At 39.7% G+C, this 24,301-nt stretch overlaps 1 protein-coding gene and 1 pseudogene across 1 annotated transcript in view; both read right to left on the reverse strand.

The window, feature by feature from the left end:
- The window catches only part of kcnh2b (potassium voltage-gated channel, subfamily H (eag-related), member 2b), a 620,615-nt gene that overhangs the window by 21,450 nt on the left and 574,864 nt on the right, over window positions 1-24,301 (reverse strand). Inside the window, 6 exon segments of the mRNA XM_055150833.1 lie at window positions 2,973-3,113; window positions 3,584-3,678; window positions 5,665-5,819; window positions 11,671-11,809; window positions 13,349-13,452; window positions 21,410-21,589. Of these exon segments, the coding sequence (XP_055006808.1) occupies window positions 2,973-3,113; window positions 3,584-3,678; window positions 5,665-5,819; window positions 11,671-11,809; window positions 13,349-13,452; window positions 21,410-21,589 (814 nt within the window).
- On the reverse strand, window positions 4,375-4,491 carry LOC129408191 (5S ribosomal RNA; annotated as a pseudogene).

The raw sequence follows: 24,301 nt of genomic DNA on the forward strand, positions 1-24,301 counted from the left end.
TTGCACTTCCAGGGTTTTTGCGAACCGCCTATTGTATTTTGATTCCTGATAGTTGCTGGAGAGAAATAAAATTGAGCGGAGACACTATGTGGCACCAGCCTGGCTAAAGAAAAGTAACATTAAGCGGAAATGAGTGCACCTGGCTAAGGTGAATCCTACGACTCTTATTTTGATTCACACACTGGTTAATGTCGGCTTGTGACTTTAGCCTAAACCTCTACACAGGAGACTGTGTGGAGGGCCGGGACCCGAGAAGATCCTGGAGAAGATAAGAGGATTGTTTTCATTAGTTTTGGGCAAATTTGAGTACAGAGCCTCACAGGTAAATAGAGTTATTGTGTTAAGAGTTAAATAGTGTGTAAATGAGCTTGTGAGTGTGACGGCGCCGCTCCGGTGTTCTGCCGTGTTCGTTCGAGCGGCGCTGATGCCATGTGTTTGTGTTGTGACTGTAGCCTCTTATCGTATTCCTTATAATACTATAGAGTCTATATATGTGTGTATGTGTATATATATATATATATATATATATATCAATACATATATATATATTTACTGAAATGACTTTTAAAACACTGAAAATGATGATGATTATTATTATAACTATTATTCAAGTTCGGCCGGCCGGATTAAAAGAAATTAATGGGCCGCATATGGCCCCAGGGTTGTAGTTTGCCCACCCCTGTACTGGCCATGACATATTTCACATTATCACGTTGGGTACAGCCACGTTAACATTAAAAGCTCCAAAGTACAGTAGATCTAGTCATAAATCTACTGTATTTCCAGTTGTGTTTTATCTGCTCCATCTGCAGGTTCACGTGTGCTCTTTTTCTCTGTCCATCACTGTTTTATTTTCCAGCGGACAGTCAGGGTTTTGTCCTTTTGTCCACTTGTCATGCTGGACACTGCTGACCTTTGCGTCCCTGTCAGCTCTCATCACCGTCCCTGCTCTGTCCACTAAACTGTCCAGTCCCATGTGTGGCGCTGTGAGGGGACAATGGCAGAGTCTGAACATGCTTTCTGTGGTTCCTGTCAATCACTGAGCAGACAATAAATTTAATGTACAGAGACAGCGCAGGCATGGACCAAATCTACTTTTCAAACATTATACATTAGACAAAATAGTAGCTTATATTGTCCTTCAAACAGGATCTATGTCTCTGTATTAACAGGTGTTCAGTCGCACGTGCCACTCGCCCCATTCACATACTTAGCCTGACCCACCAAATGAACCAAAATGAAAAATGAAGCTAAATACAATTCCAGGTATATTTTGGAAGAGGGAACAATGTTATAACGTAGACTTAGAACAGAATATTAACCTTACAGGAAAATGTAAAAATGAGTAAGGTACAATAACTTCTTGGGTTCTTTTTAAAGACATGCAGTAAAGTGTGTTTACCTTGTTGACATGTTTCGGCTGCGAGCTGCAAGCATCTTCAGAACTGTCACCGGTGTTGGTGGTGAGGTGTCGTATATCAGCTGTTGTTACTTCCTGTAGGCGTGGTCAGCCTGATGGAGCTGGCAGGTCACTCAGACTGACCACGTCTCCCATCGCCCGGTGTCTCTGGAGGAGGGTGTCCCAGGTGTGTGAAAGGAGGAACGCGCCATCATCACGGTTAATCCTGTCCGTGCCTCGTTTCCTGATTTCAGTGTCCTCCTTGATCCAGCATTTGAACTTGTTGTTTTCTGATCCAATGACCCGAGCCCCGTCCCAATCCAGAATGTGGTTGTTCCTTTTACAGTGTCTGATATGGCGGATTTTAGGTTTTCCTGTTCTGCTTTATCTTTTTGTGTTCTGGTGAGTCTCCCTGACGTTTCCTTTTCGCATTCCTTTTGGTGTTCCTTTTTTCGGATGTGAAATGCCCGGCCCGTTTCCCCTGTGTATGATTTATTGCATGATTTGCATTGAATTTCGTATATGGTGTTGTATTTTTGTTGTTGTGGGATTTTGTCCTTGGGGTGTACGAGTTGTTGGCGAAGTTTTGTGTATGGTGTTACTACAGTGCTTATGCTGTGTTTTTTCATGGCTCTCTGGATGGGTTCGGTTATACGTCACCACCAACACCGGTGACAGTTCTGAAGATGCTTGCAGCAGAAGCCGAAACATGTCAACAAGGTAAATACACTTTACTGCATGTCTTTAAAAAGAACCCAAGAAGTTAAAGTATATAAGAAGACATAATGAACATCATTGGCTCGAGTAAGGTACAAACCCGAGGCACTCCGACTGAATACACCGGGTGTCAGTGAATACAATCAATTAATCACATGACAACATCACATGACATGGTTTGCTCGCTGTCTTTTTCCTGTTGTCATGTGATGTTGTCATGTGATTAATTGATTGTATTTATTGACACTCAGTGTGTCTTGTTTTTACTATTTTACCCTGACAAAGACCATCTTGCTGGTCGAAATGTGTTGGCGTCCCTTCATGTAATAAAGGACTTTTAATATATTCAGTCAGAGTGCCTCGGGTTTGTACCTTACCCATTTTTACATTTTCCTGTAAGGGTAATTTTCTGTTCTAAGTCCACTGTCTTAACCCTCGTAGAGCACCTGTGCTATTATTTTTTACTCTTTTAAGACCTCGTGAAGCGCTCTAACTCTTTTGCTTTATCTAATGTTATAACATGTTTTGAAGTTCAGAAAGTCCATTTTGCATTATATGTCCACTTTAAATTCAATTCAATTCATCTTTGTTCCAAACTCATAGTCATGGTCTCATTTTTAAAACAGACAAGGACAGTGACAATACAAAACAATAAACATTGATGTATTACGTATTGCACTGAATCTCAAATTTGTGAGTGACATTATTATTTCATTGTCTGATTTGTTCATTCTGCAAATACAACTGTACATTAAAGTTCTTAGTACAGCTTGCAGAATGATTATTTGTTCGGTGACACTCTCTGTAAACATCGAGCTCAGTTCATGCCAATACTCATAGTAATGTTGTTACTCACAGCCTATGAGCATGACGCAGATGGAGAAGATCTTTTCAGAGTTGGTGTTGGGGGACACGTTTCCAAAGCCCACACTGGTCAGACTGCTGAAGGTGAAGTACAGCGCCGTCACGTACTTGTCTTTGATAGAAGGACCAGAGCCTGGAAAACATTCAGACGTGTGTGGTCAGAGAGGAGTCAGAGCGTGGTCAGGGGTCAGAGAGGGTTTAGAGAGGGGTCAGGGGTCGAGAGTGGTAAAGGTGAGAGTCAGAGAGTGGTTAGTGGTCAGAGAATGGTTAGGGATCGCACAGTCAGTGGTCAGAGAGGGGTTAGGAGAGAGAGGGTTTAGGGTCAGAGAGGGGTTGATGGTCAAAGAGGGGTTTGGAGAGAGAGGGTTTATGGTCAGAGAAGGGTCAGTGGTCAGAGAGAGGTTTGGAGAGAGAGGGTTTAGGGTCAGAGAAGGGTCAATGTTCAAAGACGGTATGAAAGTGGTCAGTGGTCATAGAATGGTTAGGGAGTTAGGGAGTGGTCAGGAGTCAAAGAGGGGTTAGAGAGGGTTCAGGGGTCAGAGAGCATATCTGAGCACTCAGAGTATACCCATGTGTGAGTAGTCGTGGAATAGTGAGTCGTACCTTTGATCGAGCCGTTGTAGTGCTTCCCCAGCTGGTCGCCCAGTGTGTGGAGCCAGCCTATAGAACCGTTCCTCTCCACACTCCCAATGGCGTACCTGGAAAAGATGAAAGAAGACATATCTACCTCTCCTTTCATTTGTTTATGTCTATTTTAAGTTAAAACATGATGGCCTATAATAATGGAAATATATTTATTAGGCATAATAAGGAGTGACTAAAATAGAATGCAGGAGCTGTTTTTGGAGCAGAAGGTGCATGGAGACAAAAAGGAAGAATCATTTCAAAGTGCACTCTATGTAATGACGATGAGGTCTAAAATAGTGTCCTCTGATGTAGTGCACTCAGAGCTTTTTACACGGCATTATGGGAAGGAGCCTCAGGGCCAGAGAGACACTTCTTTGACTGTTTTCTGCTCTCTATTAATTCACTTGAATATTAGTTTGACATAATAATTATAATGTTGATTTAGACTAAAAGCAGTTGAAAGATTTGAATCCTCACTCCCTAAACCCCAATGCCTGTTATGAGTCAAAGATAGTGCAGCCTGTACAGCTTCATTCATTTCAAGATACCCAAAGTGCTTTACAGTTCATTATTCAGTCACTCTGCACTCAGTGGTGGTAAGCTACTACTGTAGCCACAGCTGCCCTGGGGCAGACTGGCAGAAGTGAGGGTGCCAATCTGCGCCATCGACCCCTCTGACCACCACCATCACTCACGCTCACACCACTTTCATACTAGGCAATGTGGGTGAAGTGTCTTGCCTAAGGACTCAATGCCAGTTCTTCTTGCCACTGTGGCACCTGGAATTCCTAGCGGTCTCCCATCCGAGTACTACCCAGGCCCAGCCTGCTTAGCTTCTAAGATCTGACGGGATCAGGATTTTACAAGCCGGTATGGCCACAAGGCCAGGAGGTTTTGAGCTTCACATGAGGCCTGTCCTCTCTCTGCAGGTTAACACTCTGGCAGCACAAGTTCAGATGTAATTATAAAACATGTTTTAACCATGAAGAGTGCAGGTTACATTTGAACAAAGCACTAGATTTAGATGAGATTTGAGAGTTCACTGTCTGACTCAGTTCTCAATTCTGAGACTCTCAAGCTTGATTTTGATACAAAGGAAAATACTCAGGACAGATTTTAATACCACAATGATAATGCAAAACACTCTTACTTTAGACAATAGAATGTCATTTTCAGCATAAAATCTTAGAACTTTCTTTTCTATTCCCATGTGCCTTATATGTGTGTAATCCCTCAGTGGTGCAGGTAGGTTCCATAGTGTCCATGAGTGTATTAGTCTATCTATGTGCTCTTATACTTGTTCTGATACAGCTCAAGATAATTCTAAAGACATTCAGGAATACTTCATTTCTGTCCTGTGAATGTGACTTTTTTAGAATCCATAATTGTTCTAGTGAGTACCTAGTTTTGATACTAGTTTTAACATTGATTAGTTTCTGATTTTCAATACTTTTGACACCTACATAAATAGACTCATGTCTGGATTTGTCTTTCCAGGTAAAAGAAACCTATCCAGGAGAAGTTCAGCAGGTTTGCTGAACTGGCCTCTGGTGTTTTAGATGGCCAGATTTCTTGCACATAAACACACACCAATAAAAGTAGTTAATATGATTAACTGAGATTCAGGAGCAGGACCACGCCTCAACCGCCCTCTCCTCTCACCAGCGAACCATAACTCACCTCGACCACGCCTCGAATTTCCAAAGAAGCCTATTTGTAGCAGTCTTTCCCATCATCCCAGTTTGTCTCGGCTAACTCGACCCCACCCTCCCACCCTCTATTTTGTTCATCTTTCAGTCATAAGACGCCTACGAGGGGTCCCGTTCCAGCTGGGCCAATTGAAGATTGAGAAGGATCCCCCACCTAGAGTCTCAACCCAGCCACCTCTGCCCCACTTCGTACATTATCAGTAAACTTCTTCACACTATGTCGTTGTTGGTGTGGTCCTAGCTACTGAATCTACTTATTGGGTTTTCTGATTTCTCCAGTGATCTGATTTGTCTGGTCACGAAAGTACAGCCACGTGCACTGTGACATCCTGCTGTTGCTATAGTTACCAGATGCAGGCGAGCCAGTGGGCAATGAGGGCGAAGGTGCACATGAGCAGGAAGAGCACGGCCGCTCCATACTCCGAGTACCGGTCCAACTTCCTGGCCACACGGACCAATCGGAGCAGACGAGCAGTTTTCAGCAGACCAATCAGAGTCGTCGTCTGTGGGAAAAAGCACCGGACACAATTTTTACTATGTTAACCAGCACACACTGTACCCTGATTCTGCTCACTGATTATGGGTAAGTTCAAAATAACCAGCATGGGGCCTAAACATAATTTTGCTTCAAGTGATAACTCATTTAGCAATCTTTAAAAAAATATGAACATTTAATCTTTTGCAGCTCAGAGCATACTACACTTTCCTTGGCTAGTATATTTTTTTATACATAAGCAGTAGTAGTTTATTCAGTCATTTTGCAGCACTACAAAACAAAACAAAACAAAACAGACAACACCCCCATGGATCATGACCAAAAGGGTTTAGGCTGAAGTAAAAAGTAGCTACTTCTATTGCCAAACCCTTTTAAACAGTGACAGAATTTCAACAAAGAGAAGCAGCATATGGACAGCAAGTTCACATTTACAATTTCACTTTTGAATTTAATGTACATATAAAAGGCAAAATAGAAATCCAAGCAAACTAAATTTAATACATAATTTATTCATTCCAAAGCTCTATATATTTCTTTTTTTGTTTGTTTGTTTTTCTTCTAACTTATTATTATTATTTTTTTTAAGTAACATTTACATTTAGTTTTAAGTAACATTTCAAAACATACAAAAAATAATATAAATCAAAAACAATGTAACAACAGTCTGGAGTTAGAGGTTCTTATTTAAACATGCATTTACTAATAACATTTTAATGTACTATGTTGTTTTGCTGGTGTCATTTATGAATGTATTCCACTTTTCCCATTGCTAATCGTATTTATACCCTTTTACTTTAAGATTATATGTTATTCTTTCATCAATGAAATATTCTCCACAATCCTGGTACAGTCTTGTTGTGCGGGTTGATCTGGTTGCAACCAACTCTTTGTAATTCCCTTTTTAGATGCAGCTAAAACAATTTTTGTCAAATACATGTCATCGCTTATTACTCTTTTTTAAAAGCTTCTACAGTGTTAGAAGTTAAAATCATCAATCAGACTGTTCCTTTTACTAACTAACTACTAAGAAAAATATCAGTCTGGTCCTCACTCCCTCCATCGCGTCTCAATCCAGAAACAAATCATCCAATCAGATATGTTTAATTCAGTGACGCAAGTGAAACAGGAGCTCATTGGTCACACTTCATTTTGAACGTCACATTTCTCTCACCTTAGATTAAGATTGGGAGTTTACTTCACCAAATGATTCTTCTTCTTTTTAAAAAAAATCATAAACAGCCATATTTGTTTTGATACAGATGGACCAAGCTTGTCTCTGATAATTCACCTGTCAATCAAACCCATCTGAACACAGGCTCACAGATTTGTAAAGCACTAAAGAAGTGTGTATTTCGCATTCCTGACAATGCAACACCTCAAACTTACAGTAGTATTTGCAGTTTTTGATACTATTACAAATTTAGATATAGTTCCGCTTTCAGCACACATGCATTACAGTTTAGAATGTGCATGTTTAGTTGTTCTCAGTGTTAAAAATGATCCCAAAGTTAGTCCCATATCTCAAATAGTAGACTTGCATTGTTCCAGAAACACTCATTCTCACTCATTACACACTGTTCTGTTGTATTGTTGGATCACTGAACTGGCTCTGAACCCAGGCCCATCCACACTGTAAGTAATACTGTTTTGTGCTGTGAAAATGTCCTCTCTCTGCTCTGTGGACATTTGGGGACAGAGTCGACCAAATCAGCCTTGGCAGGAGGAGAAGTATGGATCTTTGAGGCTGCCAGACTGGTTTCTTACAGTAACACCTGGCTGGCCAAAACCACAAACTTCCACACTACTTTACAGAGAGTGAGTGCCTGGAATTGTATCCTGTCTCCACAATTTTCAGTGGCTGTAATTGGCATGGGGAAACATAAAGTTCTACAGTATTGATTCTTTGCAGTGATATCATGCTGGGGGTGTTCTACGTGTATCTCTACGGCGGAAGGTTCTGCAGTTATCATGGTGAAACAATGCACTTATTAGCAAATGCTGTCAAAAAAGACAGATCTTCTGAAAAGTCAAGAAAATAACACAAAATGGATTTACGAAATATTTTCAGGAGCCAGTGACCAGTACGAGTGTTCATGGTTCTGTTTATGAGACAACAAAAAAGTAAAAGTGTATAACTGAAAGACTTGTTGGAGACAACACAAATCAGTTAATCTGTTGTAATTCCAGCTAAGTCAGCTCTTTCTGGTCAGATTTTATTAATATAAAACAGATTTAAGTCTATAGACTAGCGTCTTTAGTTAACATTGCTCCCAGGGAATGTTGATAACATCAGCTGCAAAGTATCTTGAAGTAAGTTGCATTAAATGTACGAACTATAAGTCGCACATTTTTCATGGTTTGGGTGTTTCCTATGACTTATATATTTATATATTAAAATTTTCACAGTGTCAGTCGCGAGAGGCTCTAGCCTTGTGTGTCAGTATCTGCTGCTCTTATTACTCCTGTACCACTGTCACCTACTGCACATGTCTGCAGAAAGGGTCTCTGTCCTGCTGCAAGTAGTGAAACATACAGCCGAAAACGGTAATCGAGCAGCAGAAACAAATGTTACTAGGTTCTTTTTTCAGACCAAGAGTTTATTTTCATACCTGACAGTTTCGACTGCTCACTAGCGCTCTTCCTCAGAGTGGTCACGTGAAACAGGTGTCAGGTATGAAAACAAACTCTTGGTCTGAAAAAAGAACCTAATAACATAAAATATCGGAAGACCAAATGAATCTCATTGGGCCAGCAGAAAGAAAGTTTGGAGTGAACGAGAACCTTGTGAGGGACTGACGGAAAGCGAGGATGGAGAACACAGCAGGGTGCACCATGTAACAAAGCCTGGACTTCAGTAAGAACAGAAACCATCCTGTCGGGATTCAGAAAGGCTGGAATAATTTTAACTGGAACTAATGCTGAGTCTGATGACAGCTACACAGAAGAGGAAGCGGCGCTCTGTTTACCTCCAGAGATCACCGAGCTGCTCAGAAGTGACACCGAGGATGAAGAATTGAATGGATTTAGTGATTTGGAGTGAGATGGAGAGTTTGGTAAACTTGTTCTGTTCTGTTGTTTATGCTTATAGTTTATCTGAAGAACTGTTCATATGTGACGTTAACAGTCTGTTGTTCTTTATTACACATTTTTTGGCTGGTGCGACTTATACTCCGGAGCAACTTATAGACCGAAAAATACAATATCTATATATATGATAATATAAAAATATATAATTAATTCTAACCCCAAGAGAGATCCATTACATTTCATATTACTATTTTTACTTAAGTGGCACTGAGTAGAATAACTATACTCCTATTATAGTTTTAATTTTTGATATTCTCATCACCACTGATCATGATGAATTATTCACAGAGTATAATGTGTTTTTAAAAGGTGCACAGTGTCAGTGAGGTGCAGAAGTGAGACTGGCAGATACAACAGTCACACTACTTTATATGGGGAGGAGTGTCTGTGCAGTTTTGGCCACATATTCCAACCTTCCAAGTGTCCTCTGTGTTTTTGGTTTCATCTAAATCATTGGAAATTTCCATTTTAATGATAATAAACTCTCCAATAACTTACATTAAGTCAAACTCAAAATGACTCAAATGATTCCAAATGAAGAACTTAAGACCAACAGTAAAACCAGACTGCTGCCCTCAGACTAAATCACTCTCAGAGACTACAGCTCTACACAAGTGGGACATGTTAGGTTGTGTACACAAGAGTATTGTAGTATACACAGACTAGGCTGTGTGCATGACTATGATACACATAGCAGTACTTCTTCTCCATTGCAGTATTTACATATGTGTACATTCTCTCTGTTACAGTATTTACATAACTGTGGAAGTAAAGTATGGTAGCAGCTTGCAGTATTTATATACAGAGCACGTGTGCTAGTAATATGTGTGGCTGCAGTGTTTAATCACAGAATGTAGCAGTACCTGTGGTAGTACCTGTTTGCAGTATTTCCACAGTGCATATAGTATAGTAAAGTAGTAGTAAAGTAGTGTGTCTTCTCCTCTGCAGTGTACATGAGTGTGTAGTTGTATAGCCTGTCTCTGTATTTATACAGTTCATCTGTGGTAGTACCTCCTTTGCATTATATACTCACTACTTGATAGTAGTAAGTAGTAGTAGTTCTACTACAAGTAGTCTACTTGTAGTAGAACTCATAGCACTACCTCCTCTCTATTATAGTATTTGCACAGTACTTATAGTAGTATTAATATCAATACCTCCTCTCTGTTACAGCATTTAAACAGTATTTGATAGTACTAATAGCAGTACCTCCTCTCTGTTACAGTATCTACACAGTACTTATAGTAGTACTAATAGAAGTACCTCCTCTCCGTTGCGGTATTTGAACAGTATTTGATAATACTCATAGCAGTACGTCCTCTCTGTTACAGTATTCACACGGTACTGATAGTATTTCTAGAGCAGTACCTCCGCTCCGTTGCAGTATTTAAACAGTATTTGATAGTACTAATAGCAGTACCTCCTTTGTGTTACAGTATTTACACAGAACTTAAAGTAGTACTAACAGCAGTACCGCCTCTCCGTTGCAGTATTTGACACAGTACACAGTATTATAGTAGTAGAAGTACTTAATTAGGGCTGGGTACTTATAGTATATGGATCAAAAAATATATCTCGATATATTTTGCTATATCTCGATATACGATATATATCTCGATATATGTTCAAGAAAAAATAACCCCCTAAAACTGAAAACTGCAAAAACAAATCTGCCAAATTCCACAAGGTCTTTTTTTTAATTGAAGTGTAAGAGGTCGACAGTTCATATAGGAACATTTAAGATTACAAAAAACCCTAATTACATAAATAATAATTTAACTGTAAAATAAAAGAAATAATACATATTTCCTTCTTTTCATTCATAAATAAAACAACTCAACACAAGTTCATCTTTGCATTAACTCTGTTATCCAAACCATAACCAGAACCATGAGCTCATTTAGCAGAAGAAGCTCAGGATGTTCCTTATTTCAATAGATCCATGTTATTATCCAGCAGTAAGGAGCTCTGAGGTTTAATCCCACAATCCACTGCAGATCAAACCCAACGTTTCCAAACACTATTGTACAAGTGACACTGCAGCAGATTATTAATTAAAATATTCTGCATAAATAAACTTTACATTGCTAAACTTTACAATATATAAAGTATAACGACTCTAGAGCCACATCAGCCTGTTTGCGATAATAATGTGTTTAATGCAGTTTTGCGCACGTGTGTTTACATTTTACAGAAACGAAACTTAAGCGCATGGCTCATTTGCATAAACAGCACTTCTCATGCAGCTCAGCTCGTTCAGCTTCTTTTGGACTAAAGGACGCGACTCGGTGGAATATGAGGATGTGCTGCTGATGGTTTTGTCTGTAAATGGTGGAAAAGGTTTGTGGTGCTTGAAGCTTGTGCTTGAAGCACCAACTTTCGGCGTTCACGGCAGTAGTGAGGAGTGAAGGAGACACGAGCGAACAAAATCAGTGAGGCGGCGGCGCGCGGAGGCGACGAGAGAGTAAACAAGCGAAGCGGCGAAATCAGAATTGAATATAAGCATTATATCCATATATACGATATGTCAGAATTCATATCGAGTTTGAAAACTATCTCGATATATTTAAAATATAGATATATCGCCCACCCCTAGTACTAACAGCAGTACCTCCTTTCTGTTACAGTATTTACACAGTACTTAAAGTAGTACTAACAGCAGTACCTCCTCTCCGTTGCAGTATTTGAACAGTATTTGATAGTACTCATAGCAGTACCTCCTCCCTGTTACAGTATTTACACAGTACTTATAGTAGTACTCATAGCAGTACCTCCTCTCCGTTGCGGTAGATGAGCAGGTCGAAGGGGATGGCAGCCACCATGTCTATGAGGAACCAGCCTTTGAAGTAGTGCACTGCGATCTTTATGGGATGGCTCACTACCTCGTCATTGGAGTTCACATACGTGGTCCTGAGGGCACAACACAATATATGTATATAGAATATACTGTATAGAATGCTAGTACTGAAATAGTCATTTGAAAGCTATGAAATTTTATTTTCAAAAACTGCAAAAAACTGCATCTTGTATTGTCTGTAATCTGTGGTGTTTCTGCATACTTGTGTTTAAAGGTGGTATTACTATGGGGTATATATTTAGATCTCCAAGTTACTTTAAATGTTTTAAATATTGTATATTTAATCCAGAAGAGAAAGTATTAAGATGGTTAATCAGTTTTCACTTTTGATTTTGACACACTGAGTTCCCCCTCTTTCTTCTCTGTGCTAAATCACTCTCTCTTCTGAGCTCTATCACAACATAATCAGCATGCATCCCGCTAATGAATCTATTACAGATTGCATCAGGTTTGTGAAGTTGTAGTGTATTGTTTTGTATCACACATTTGTATATTTATGCAGAATTGTTGTGTGGGAGCATGGGTGATGTTGGTTTGTGGGCGCAGCCTTGTACAAGAGCAGTGTTGGGAAGGTGACTTTTAAAATGTATTATTTTACAGATTACAGATTACATACCCCAAAATGTAGTTTGTAACGTAATCCATTAAATTACTTAAAGTGAGTAATGTAATCTGAATACTTTAGATTACTTGATTTGCTGTAGAGAAGCAAAGACAAGGAAATCTTCACATTTTTTTGTTTGCTAAAATAAAATGAAAAGCCCAGACTTTACTTAACCAAATTAAAAATATTATTGATAGAAGATGAGGAGACACGTCCACACAGCATGATTTAGTCTTGTTAAATCCTGTTTAGACCTGGTTTAGACCTGGTTTAGTCTTGGTTTAGTCTTGGTTTAGTTCTGGTTTAGACCTGGTTTAATCCTGGTTTTGTCCTCGTTTAGACCTAGTTTAGACCTGGTTTTAGTCCTGGTTTAGTCCTGGTTTAGTCCTGGTTTAGACCTAGTTTAGACTTGGTTTTAGACCAGGTTTAGAATTGGTTTGGACCTGAGTTTAGACCTGGTTTAGACCTGGTTTAGTGTCCGGCAATGAGTGGAATTACCGAGAAAAAAAAAAAGAAAAGGGGAATAGCCCAAAATATGAAAACAGGAAAATACCACTGTGTAATCCAATTATTTCAACAAAGTAACTGTAATTCAATTACCACTCACTGAAACAGTAACTGTAACTGAATACAGTTACTCATAATTTGTACTCTGATTACGTAACTCCGGTAGGCCTACATGTAATCTGTTACTCCCCAACACTGTACAAGAGGCATGGGCTCACACTGCTAACTACACGAAGGGATTGAATAGGGCCCAAGAAAGATCTCTAGATTACAAAAACAAGCACAGATGACATATAAAACCTCTTCAGGTGTGTTTTTGATGAGGGACAAAAGTCACAACATGGTAGAAAGTTTCAAAAAGTTGCATTTGCATAATACCCTGTTTAACTTGTTTACAAATTACTGCAAAACTGTGAGATGTTTTGTTCCTGTGAAACCAACAGCACAGATCTGTCCTTGTGCCTCGCCCGTGAGGACCCACCTGAAGTTGATGAGGATGTCGATGATGAACATGATGTCCACGATGAGGTCCACCACGTTGAGAGGGGAGCAGGAGTAGCCACAGCTCTGCATGATCTGCTCCTCCTGCACAAACACAGAGAACACGGGGAGCACCCAGCACGGGGGTTAGCTACGCTCTTTAGCATCAGGCTAAAAATAGTGTGGCAGAGGGATTAGCCAGAGCGCTTTTTAAACTTGATTAGCATACACTCAGAGGAACTTCAGAAGAGCTCCGAGCGAAGAAACATCTTCAGTGCAGGATTTAGAGATGCGCTCAAAGTGGAAATAGGAAGATAAAATGTATAATCTATAAAAAGATCCTACTGTGTGTGTACGATGTATGTAGAATGTACTAGAAATAAACTGCACTCAACTTTAATGTCAGTGAATACTATCAGTTCTAACTACAAGTACTTCAATAACTCCTAAAACTGTTAGCCTACCACAACTACAACTACTGCAACTACTACTACTACTACTACTACTACTACTACTACTACACTACTAAACTAGAACAACTGCTACAACTACTGTACAACTTCAGCAACTACTACAATTACAACTACTATCCTACTAGAATAACAACTACTACTTCTACAACTAAAACTAGAACAACTACTAGAAGTAGAATTACTAGAACTACTCTACTAATACCACAACAATTACAAAACTTCTACTACAAAAACTACTTCTACTATTATTACTACTACTATTACTACAACTGCTACAACAACAACTACTATTACTACTACAATTACAAAAACTTCTACTACAACACCTACTTCTACTATTACTACCACTATTACTACTACTGCTACTACTACTACTACTACTATTGTACTACTAATGCTACTACTACTACTACAGCTGCACTACTACTGCTACTATCGTACTACTACTACTACTTCTACTACTTCTTCTACTACTACTACTATGACTACTAAACTAGAACAACTGCTACAACTACTGTACAACTTTAGCAACTACTACAATTACAACTACTATCCTACTAGAATAACAACTAATACAAGTTCTACTACTTCTACTATAGATAAAACTAGAACAACTACTAGAACTAGAATTAGTAGAACTACTACTACTACTACTACTACTACAATTATAAAAACGTCTACTGCAACAACTACTTCTACTATTATTACTACTACTATTACTACAACTGCTACAACAACTACTACTACTACTACAATTACAAAAATTTCTACTACAACACCTACTTCTACTATTACTACTACTATTACTACTACTGCTACTACTACTACTACTACTACTGTACTACTAATGCTACTAATACTACAACTGCACGACTACTGCTGCTATCATACTACTACTACTACTACTACTACTACTACTATTTCAAAAGCTTCTACTACAACACCTACTTCTACTACTACAACTACTACAATTACAAAAACTTCTACTACAACACCTACTACTACTACTACTACTACTACTACTACTACTACTACTACTACTACTACTACTACTACTACTACTACAATTACAAAAACTTCTACTACAACAACTACTTCTACTACAACCCTTGTAACAACAAAGTAGAACTACAGGTTCTACTTCTACAACTACTATTAACAACCAAAACTAGAAGAACTACTAAAACTGCTACAACTACCAGAATTATAATTACTACTACTGCTACACTATTACTGCTGCTACTACTATCAATAATACTACAACTTCTGTACTTATTGGAATCCATGATGTGTGCAAAAGGTTTGTGGTGTACAAATGGGACAGTCCCTTCACAGTTTGTGTTATGTGATGTTCTATAAATGTTGTTTGTAGTTTATAGATAGTCGTGCTCTGAGTGCTCTGGCCTATATTGGGACTTGCTGAACTGCAGATAAAGTCATCTGAAAGTCAGGACCCGCTGGCCATTTGCAATGCAAGACAACGCACATTTACAGTTAGTTTTCATTTTGCTTTTTAAACATTTTTACTAAACAATTGCTGAGTCACCATGACGCAGAGTAGTGAGTAATACAGCCTACTCATAACTGTATACAGAAGAGGACTAAGGGAGTGTGATGTCACCCGTAGCACCGGGCTTCAACTCATGGATCTATAATAAAAACTGGATAAGCCCCTTCCACTCTGTCCTGGCTTGAGACAGACTAGTGGTACCTCGAGGTACTGCAGCTTGGAGTGGAATTCTCCCATAGGGCACAATGCATTTTGGGATTTCAAACTGCCGTGTTCTGACAGAGTATCCAGTTTTCACAAAGGTTGAATTTTGTAGGATTCTTTTCTATTTTTACAACATAAGGGCGACAGTAGCTCAGGTGTTTATCCACTTATCCCAAGGTTGGTGGTTCGAATCTTGCTCTCAACATAAACATCATGGGTTGAGCAGCCAGATCCACTGACCCACAGTCTGTCATTGTGTCCTTGGGCAAAACACTTAACCCACCTGACCCCTAGTGTCTGTGTACACTAGTGTATGAATGTGTATGAATGGGTGAATAGTTCGTTGTTATAAAGCGCTTTGAGTGACTTAAAGGTGGAAAAGTGCTGTATAAAAATTTGACCATTTATCATAAACTTTAATCGTCAAAGCTCCTAAAAGTGATCTTTGTCAGAGTTAGTCAGGCCCTGCTCTGAGCCTGTGCCCACTCCTCTCTAGCAGTTCTAGCTCTGATTGGTCCAAATGCTCCACGCCATGCACGTCACAGATGTCACGTGGGTGGGAGGAGCTCACCTGGATTGAGGAAGTAAATGCGGAAAAGAAAATTATTTTTGGGTCCATGTGCCAATGAGCTAGTCAGACTGGCGCGACTTAGTGCCTTCGCTCAATTTCATTTCTCTCCAGCGACTAGGTCAGGAATCAGAATACACGGTTCGCAAAAACCCCGGAAGTGCGAGTTCGGGCACCAGCCAATCAGTGAAGAGTGATATAATCTGTGTTGTCAACGATTCCCAAGATCGAGGATTTAAAGTCAAAACAAAGAGAATGTTTGGTGAATTTCATCAAGGCGAAAGACGTTATTGTCCTTCTTCCTACAGGATTTGGGAAAAGCTTAATATACCAGTTAGCCCCGTTAGTGGTGCATTACGTACGTCACGACCAAACAGCAGCGATTGGTTAAATGATAAAAAGTACCCGCCTACTGTCAAACGAACAAATTCTAACACTGCGAGGTCAGACAGTTTCTACGAAGTGTGACCGTCTGATGAATCAGGCTACCAATGAGCACAGGCCACTGAAAACAATTCAACGCCATATTGGGTTCATCTTCAGATTTTGTTATAGTTCTATGGTTGCAGTCAAATGAAGCTCATCAAGGCGAGCAGTTATAGCAGCTAATCTACAACAAGGAACCAAAAAGCCAGTCATGAGTGAGGCTGTTGAAGGTACAAGCCCCCTTTCCGCTCGCACTGCTGGTTGGCAGGGGGCAGGCGCTTAGCAACAAAGTCTTCAATCAACCAGTCGCTGCCACTAAAGGGAGAGACCTTGAGGAAAGCAGACACCGAATTGGTCTATTATTAATGTTCATATCTTGATTTCCAAATTAAATATCAGAAAAAAAACACTAGGATCATGTAGAGCAGGTTCTTTTAAGACCAGGATGAGGCTCACAGCAGCAGTTAATGAGATGGTGTGACATTTTTTCAATACAAAGTGAATTGCAACCAGAACTCGAAAAACCACTTTGCGCCCCTGCTCACTTTCCATCTGGAACACGACGGACAGCTAGACTGTTATATGTACAGTCTGTACGTCTACCTCCATTATGTTCATATAAATCCACACTGGCAGGGAGTATGTCGCTTTATGGATGAAGAAGTGTCAAAAAAATCCAATAATGTTCATGTTGTCATCTTTTTTGAATAGCTATAACATTATTTCTTTTTGGTCAGGCCTAGACAGAGACATTTCTGTACTTATGCTGTCAGGGCTAAAGTGGCAGGCTGTCTGAGAGGTGTCACAGGTCTCAGACTCTCTCCAGGGTGAGGAGCGTGGTGATTAGTCAGGTGGTCCTGTCAGCTCCGTCAGACTCTCCATGCTTTGGGAGGTTAAGGTTAAGGTACACTTTATTGTACCATCCTTCAATGCCTCCAGTGCGCCCGGGGACCCATCTCCAGACTCCAGAGCTTCAGTGTTTATCAGTGCTGCAGAGAGCAAGGAACTTAACATAGTCTCTAACATGTCTGAAAATCAAATGTTTAAAGAAAACCTATTGTGTCTGCTATATATTTATAATCTATAACACTCGTGGATCATTGTGTTATAATTTGCATAGTTTAATATTCATCTAAAATGACTTAAAGGGGCCATCTCATGGAAAATCAACTTTTCAGAGCTTTCTACCTTCTAAGAGTGATGTGTGGGCCTTGTATATGTCACCCCAGTGGTTTTTAGATTCAGCGTTTTTTTTTAAAACAAATTACAGCATATTTCTGCAACCCTCCCATGTGACAACGAACTAAAGCTACTACAACGATGACGCGGCAGATACACCTATGATGCGTTTGACGTAGCAGAAAGTGCTTCGTGCACCTCAAAGTCCTCGTCCGATTCCGGGTCCAACACATGTGGCTGAACGTGCTGTATCGCCATGATGAATAAAAGTTTATTCCTACCACTATCCGGGTGCACGTCTGTCGCCCCCTCCCTCCCTGAGATGGGCGGAGGAAGAGCGGCTCACTCGTCGCCTACGTCACGTTTGGAGGGCAGAGCCTGTGCTTTCTCAGGACGGGCGGGGGGATGAGCAATAGTCAGTTTTCATAGTTCCTGGTCTGTGACTGTCTCCAAGAAATCAGTAAGATTTCATAACTATTGTGTAATGGATGTTCCAAAACCCAAATTGTGCTTGTGTATGTGCAGAAGATACAATGTGAAATGAATTACCACCACCTATTCTGACATCCCTTCATTATGTCATGTCTAGACGTGCTGGTTTTCTGACACTTTTTAGTATCGCTATTCCAACACGCATCAGCGCAATAGGCCTACCTACGCGAAATTTTGTTGTTTATGCATTTATTTTGGGCAAATAAAGATTTACATTCATATACAATGGAACATATAAGTGAAATCATAATAGAAATGAAAATAACAACAAAAAATACTATTATTATTATTACTTTGCCGAAAAACATTTGTTTGGCTCTTCATGCTTTTAAACACAAAAAAATGCACTGTTCAACAAGGCACTGTCTGTCACTCAGCATTTCTACACCTGAGTCCGTCCGTGCTGCTGTGAATGTTGTGCTTCGACTATCACCCTTATTGTGGATAACATGCAATTTTGGGTATGAGTGAGTATAATAGGCTATTGCATTAATATTATTCATGTTGGGGAAGTGGAATGTTTGAAAAATAGTAAAGTGCTGCTACTCCAACATTGACAAAAAAGTGGAAGTAGTGGGACACTTGAAAAATAATGTTTATGCTGCTACTCCGACAATTAGACATCAATGTCTAAATAGCGACATGTTGGAATAGCAACATGAAACCGATGTAAACATCATCACAACAAAGAGTCGTTTAGCTGTTGGCACCTAGTGAGTAGCAGATTTATTTTTCATTTGCACCAAAATGACTACGCAACACTGCTGCATCCTACACAGATACAATTGGCGAACAAAGTAAGTCCAGAGCAGTGGGCATGTACCAATACTGGTGAAAATGAAATCAATCATTCCATCATCACTCCAAATACAAATTTAGGTGAATAAATGATGATGGAAAACAACTGTAACTTGGTTTAAATCTCTGTAAAGTTGATTTAGCAGAATAAGCCTGTTTGAACGTACGTGAGATGTTGCTTTTCTATGTCTGACAACAGTGACGTTACATGTGTGGTAGCTCTTTTAGTAGCAGTCATAGTAGCCCCATTCACATTTATTGATACTTTGCAGCTGACATCATCAACATTCTCTGTGGGTGTGATCCTAATTGTAAGCATTGCTGTGTCTGAGACTTGTTAGACTTTAATCTGAGCTTTATTTTAACATAATCAGACCAGAAAGAGCTGACTTAGCTGGAACTATAACAGGTGAGATGATTATTTGTGCTGTTAAACACATCTCTCACTCATATACAATACAGTCCCAAGCTATCTAGCATTACTCAAAAGTTTTTCAGTTAGTCACTCTCACTTTTTGTTGAAATTCAAACTTCTAAACAGGACCATGAACACTTGTATTGATCACAGGCTCCTGAAAATGTGAGGTTTAATGAGTTGTGTAATTTCCCTTGTGGATCAATGAAGTTTGTCTAAGTCTAAGTTTAAATCGATTTTGTGATATTTCTTGAGTTTTCAGAACCTTCCACCGCAGAGATCAACCCCAGCACGACGTCACTGCAAAGTACAAATCAGCTCCGTGACCAGGTCCGCTGCCTATTCTGACATCTCATCATTACAACATGTCTGTATTTAGGTGTCATGGTTTTCCGACACTTTTAGTATCGCTGTTCCAACTTGCTACCTGTGGATATTCAGACTGCTGTCACTGAATGCAGCAGATTGATCAATAGGTCGGTCGGTAGGTAGATAGATCAGCTTTACTGACCAGCTTTACTGGATTCCCAAGGGAAAATTCAGTATATAAGTCTTTTTTTTTTAAATGGAGAAGTGTATCTGAGCCATGGCCTGTGGTTAGTTGCACTCTGTGTATTGTGGTGAGCCGCTCGTGTGACAGCTCTGTATTTCCAATGTCACGGAACCACAACCTTCATTTTTGAATAATACGCTAAACTTGTCACATTAGTCCCTTATGTAGTTGGGAGTGTGCCTATGTTCCCTCAGCTTTATCTTCCCTCATTTCTAAGTTGTTGTTTTTTTTTTTTTTTTCAGAATTAGGCCCTATATTCCCACATTTCGTTTATCATCAATTTGCATCAGAATTTATCTCTCTCGCTCTTTATTTCTTCCAGTTTAGTCATCAATTACAGTTGGCCTGTTATTGATTACAGATGTGATGTAGAGATCATGGTGCAAAGGATCCTTGGTTGAAATGACTCCGAATCATCCCTTTAAATGTGGTATGAAAATAAAAATGACTTGATTTACAGTTTAAGTTTGATAAAAAATCTTAGAAATAAAAAAAAAAACAACAACTTAGAAATAAGGGAACATAGGACTGACTCCATGTAGACTACAAAGCTCAGTGACAGTTGCTATAGTAAGTAAGTTTTTTTTTTTTTTTTATTTACATAGCGCCTTTCACAGACATTTGTCACAAAGACGCTTTACAGATCATTATTCATTCACTCCAGACCCGGTGGTGGTAAACTACTATAGTAGCCACAGCTGTCATGAGGCAGAGTGACTGAAGTACGGCTCCCAATTGATGCCATCGATCCCTATGACCACCACCGTCACTCACACACAGACACACCACTTTCATACTAGGCAATGTGGGTGAAGTGTCTTGCCTAAGGACACAATGATAGTTTTTGTGACTGGCGCCCCCCTGTGGCTCCTGATTTTCCCAGCGGTCTCCATCCAAGTCCTGACCAGACCGGCATGGCCACGATAGTAAACCACGTCCCCCGACAATCATCAAGGATCGTGGCTGATGAGGTGAAACTGATTGAGTGACAGAACAACAGTCTGATGTAGGCTATTATTCATTTAATTATCATTTTTCTATGAATTATCAGTTCTGTTTCTGTTCTGTTAGGCCATTTTGTAGGCCTAATGCAGCTAATGAAAATCTACGCTTTTAAGCTATAGCCTATTATACTTTGCTACGAGTGCAAAGTATGAAAATAATACTTTGGCTATGACATTAATATTATTCATGTCGGAAAAGCAAAATGTTTGAAAAATAGTAAAGAGCTGCTACTTCTACAATGAAAAAAAAAGTTGAAGTAGTGGGACGCTTGAAAAATAATGTTTATGCAGCTGCTCTGAGAATTAGACGTCAATGTCGAAATAGCAGCAGCAAAAAGTGGTCTGACTGGTTTTGAGGAGATTTGAGTTTGTCATTTGAGCGCACTCTGAGTTCTCGGTGCATGTAAACATCACTTTTACTGGTAGAAGATTGGCCGTACCTGATCGTTGAGTAGAAAAGCGGCGGAGTACGGCGTGAGGATGGCCGTGTAGATGACCAGCAGCAGGATGAGCCAGTCCCACACGGCTTTGAACGGACTGTAGTGAAGCACCGTCCATTTGTGGATCCGAGGGGCCTGCAGCTTGTACTCAGGCAACACGTCTGCGCCCAGGGACAGCACCTAAGGGAGACACACGCACACACACAAGGCACGTCAAGTCAGCACCTATGAGATTTACACGACAAACTGTGAGGACACGGGGACAGCACCCGAGGGAAACACACTTTACTTTGAGGACATATCAGCACCCGTGAGAAAAGCACTGTACACACCGCACTGTTACGACATGTATGCGCCCGGGGACAGCACCTATGGGAGACACGCGACAAACTGTGAGGACATGTATGCACACAGGGACAGCGCCCAAGGGAGACACATTATTTTGAGGACATATCAGCACCCAGGGATAGCACCCATGAGATAGACGCACAAACCGCACTGTGAGGACATGTATGCGCCCGGGGAAAGCACCTATGGGAGACACACGACAAACTGTGGGGACATGTGTGCACCCAGGGACGGCGCAACAAGGCATGTCAAGTCTGCGCACATTACTTTGAGAAAATGTCAGCACCCAGGGACAGCACCCATGGGAGACACAAACACCACACACGTCTGTAACATTTTTAAAAGAAATATCAGAACCTTTACGTTTATGGTGAAAAAAACAGACGGACGCTCCAAAAAAACAACTGATAAGAACACCTCCAGCTCAGTGTTTGTTATCTGGGCTTGGTCATTAGAGGTATAATACTCCCTACAATAGAAGCATAGCCATATCACACTGTTTTCTGATGTTATAATGTAGTTTCCTCATCACAAACAGACCTGGAGTTGTGTTTTGTTTCATTCACACACACATTCACACACACAAACCTCTCAAACAGAAAACCTTGTGAAGTGCTCCACTGTGTTTTTAACCTCCATACACCTTCACTATAGGACTGAACGATCTATTGCAGGCATGTCCAAACTACGGCCCGTGGACCAAATGCGGCCCTCAGACAAATTTTTCTTGGCCCTCAGGCTTCCAGGTGACTTGGCCCAAATTACCTTACATCAATCAAAAATTTACTTTTTACTGCAAGTTTTTTGAAAATCCTCTAAAAAGCTAATATTGAATATTTTGTGTGTGGTTTAAGGATCTTAGCATGAATAAACACTGATGGCTCATTCTAATGGTTACACCCTTATCATCAGAAGGCCCCCTAGTCAGAAAGCCCACTAGTCAGAAGACCCACTAGTCAGAAAATCATGACCTCCTCTATTGGTTTGTCAGCAACATATCTCTTGAACAATTGAATGTATATTTGATGAAAGCAACAGGGAATAATCCCTGGATATCAGGGAAGAATTAGTAAATTTTTGGATGTATACCAATTAAAAATGGCTGCAACATCAACATTTTTAGAGATATTGACAGGAAAACGCATAATCATGCATAACAGCATTAGCTAAGGCCAGAATTACTTCATTTGTTGGTTTACAAACCCACCAATGCTATATTAAAAGAAAAAGATTTAAAATAGAACTGAAATGAAGGTTGTAGAGCTCGAATTACTGAACATTTTGCAAGTTGTTGCCTGAAAATCTAACAATTATTAACCCTGTTACACTTAAGACGCCATTTCCACCCAAATCATTATTTCCTCAAACATTTTTGCTGTATTTTAAGGGTTTAATATATTTATTACTTTTAATATTTACTTTTTAAAATATTTAAAACTTGAAATACAATTTCATTTGTAACAATTTGTAAAATCGTGATTTCAGACAACACAAATTTGGGAACATCAAAGCTGCATTTTTCAATAATCTTAATTCACCGCCACAACACTAGGAGGCGAGGATATAAAGATGGCATTATTGTAAAGTTTAACATGACTTTAACATTTCCAATGCGACAGAAGCACAAAACAGACTCAGCATCATCATCAGCACATCCTCTGTCACAGAAAGAACACTCATATTCCACTGAGTCGTGTCCTTTAGTCCGACAGAAGCTGAACCACATCAGCGCACAAGTAAAGAGCTGTTTCTATCAGGGATTACAGTTTATGCAAATGAGTCATGTGGTTTTAAGTTTTGTTTCTGTAAAACATAAACAAATGTGCTCAAAGCTGAATTAAACACATTATTACTCAATGTATACTGATAGAAAGGAAAGCTGAGTACAGAGAATGTTTGTAGATGTAGAGCGGATGTAGAGAGGACCAATCGCAGCTCTTATTGTCTGTGTCGTTTTGGTGTAGTTACGGTCCAAAGTCAAATCGTCGGTGCAGGACTCTGGTATGATGTAAGTTTCTGTGATATTTGCAAATGTTCATGTGCACTGAAACTTGATTGGACAAAAAATATGGATGAAATTAAAATCTCAATATCTGCCAGAAAAATCACAATTAAATGATTTTTCTTAAAATCATTCAGCCCTACTTCACTCGAATTGATTTGAATGTATTCATGGAAAGCCCCTTGAGATGCAGCATCTCATTTTCAAGAAGGACCAAGACCATACATACATACAACATACAATTACAAACACATAGTTCCATAGAATCAGATGGATAGTTTGAACCCTGGAACTGTCACTCTCTATTGAACTTCATGACATCACAAGGTGGAACAGAAAATTTTGAGCTTTGAGCTTTTGAGTAGATAGACTAATAATAAAGGTTACGTTTACACAGAAGAAAATCCGCATATCACCGCATCACCATATCACCGTATCAGAAACGATGTGCGTCCAGACATGTCGTTTCTGTGTCCCCAAGCCTTCCCTGTCCACACAGCTTTGAGCATATTTGTTTAAGTTTTACAGAAACAAAACTTAAA

Source organism: Boleophthalmus pectinirostris, unplaced genomic scaffold (assembly GCF_026225935.1).
Source record: "Boleophthalmus pectinirostris isolate CB_2022bp ecotype Guang Dong unplaced genomic scaffold, ASM2622593v1 HiC_scaffold_15, whole genome shotgun sequence".
Lineage (NCBI taxonomy): Eukaryota > Metazoa > Chordata > Actinopteri > Gobiiformes > Gobiidae > Boleophthalmus > Boleophthalmus pectinirostris.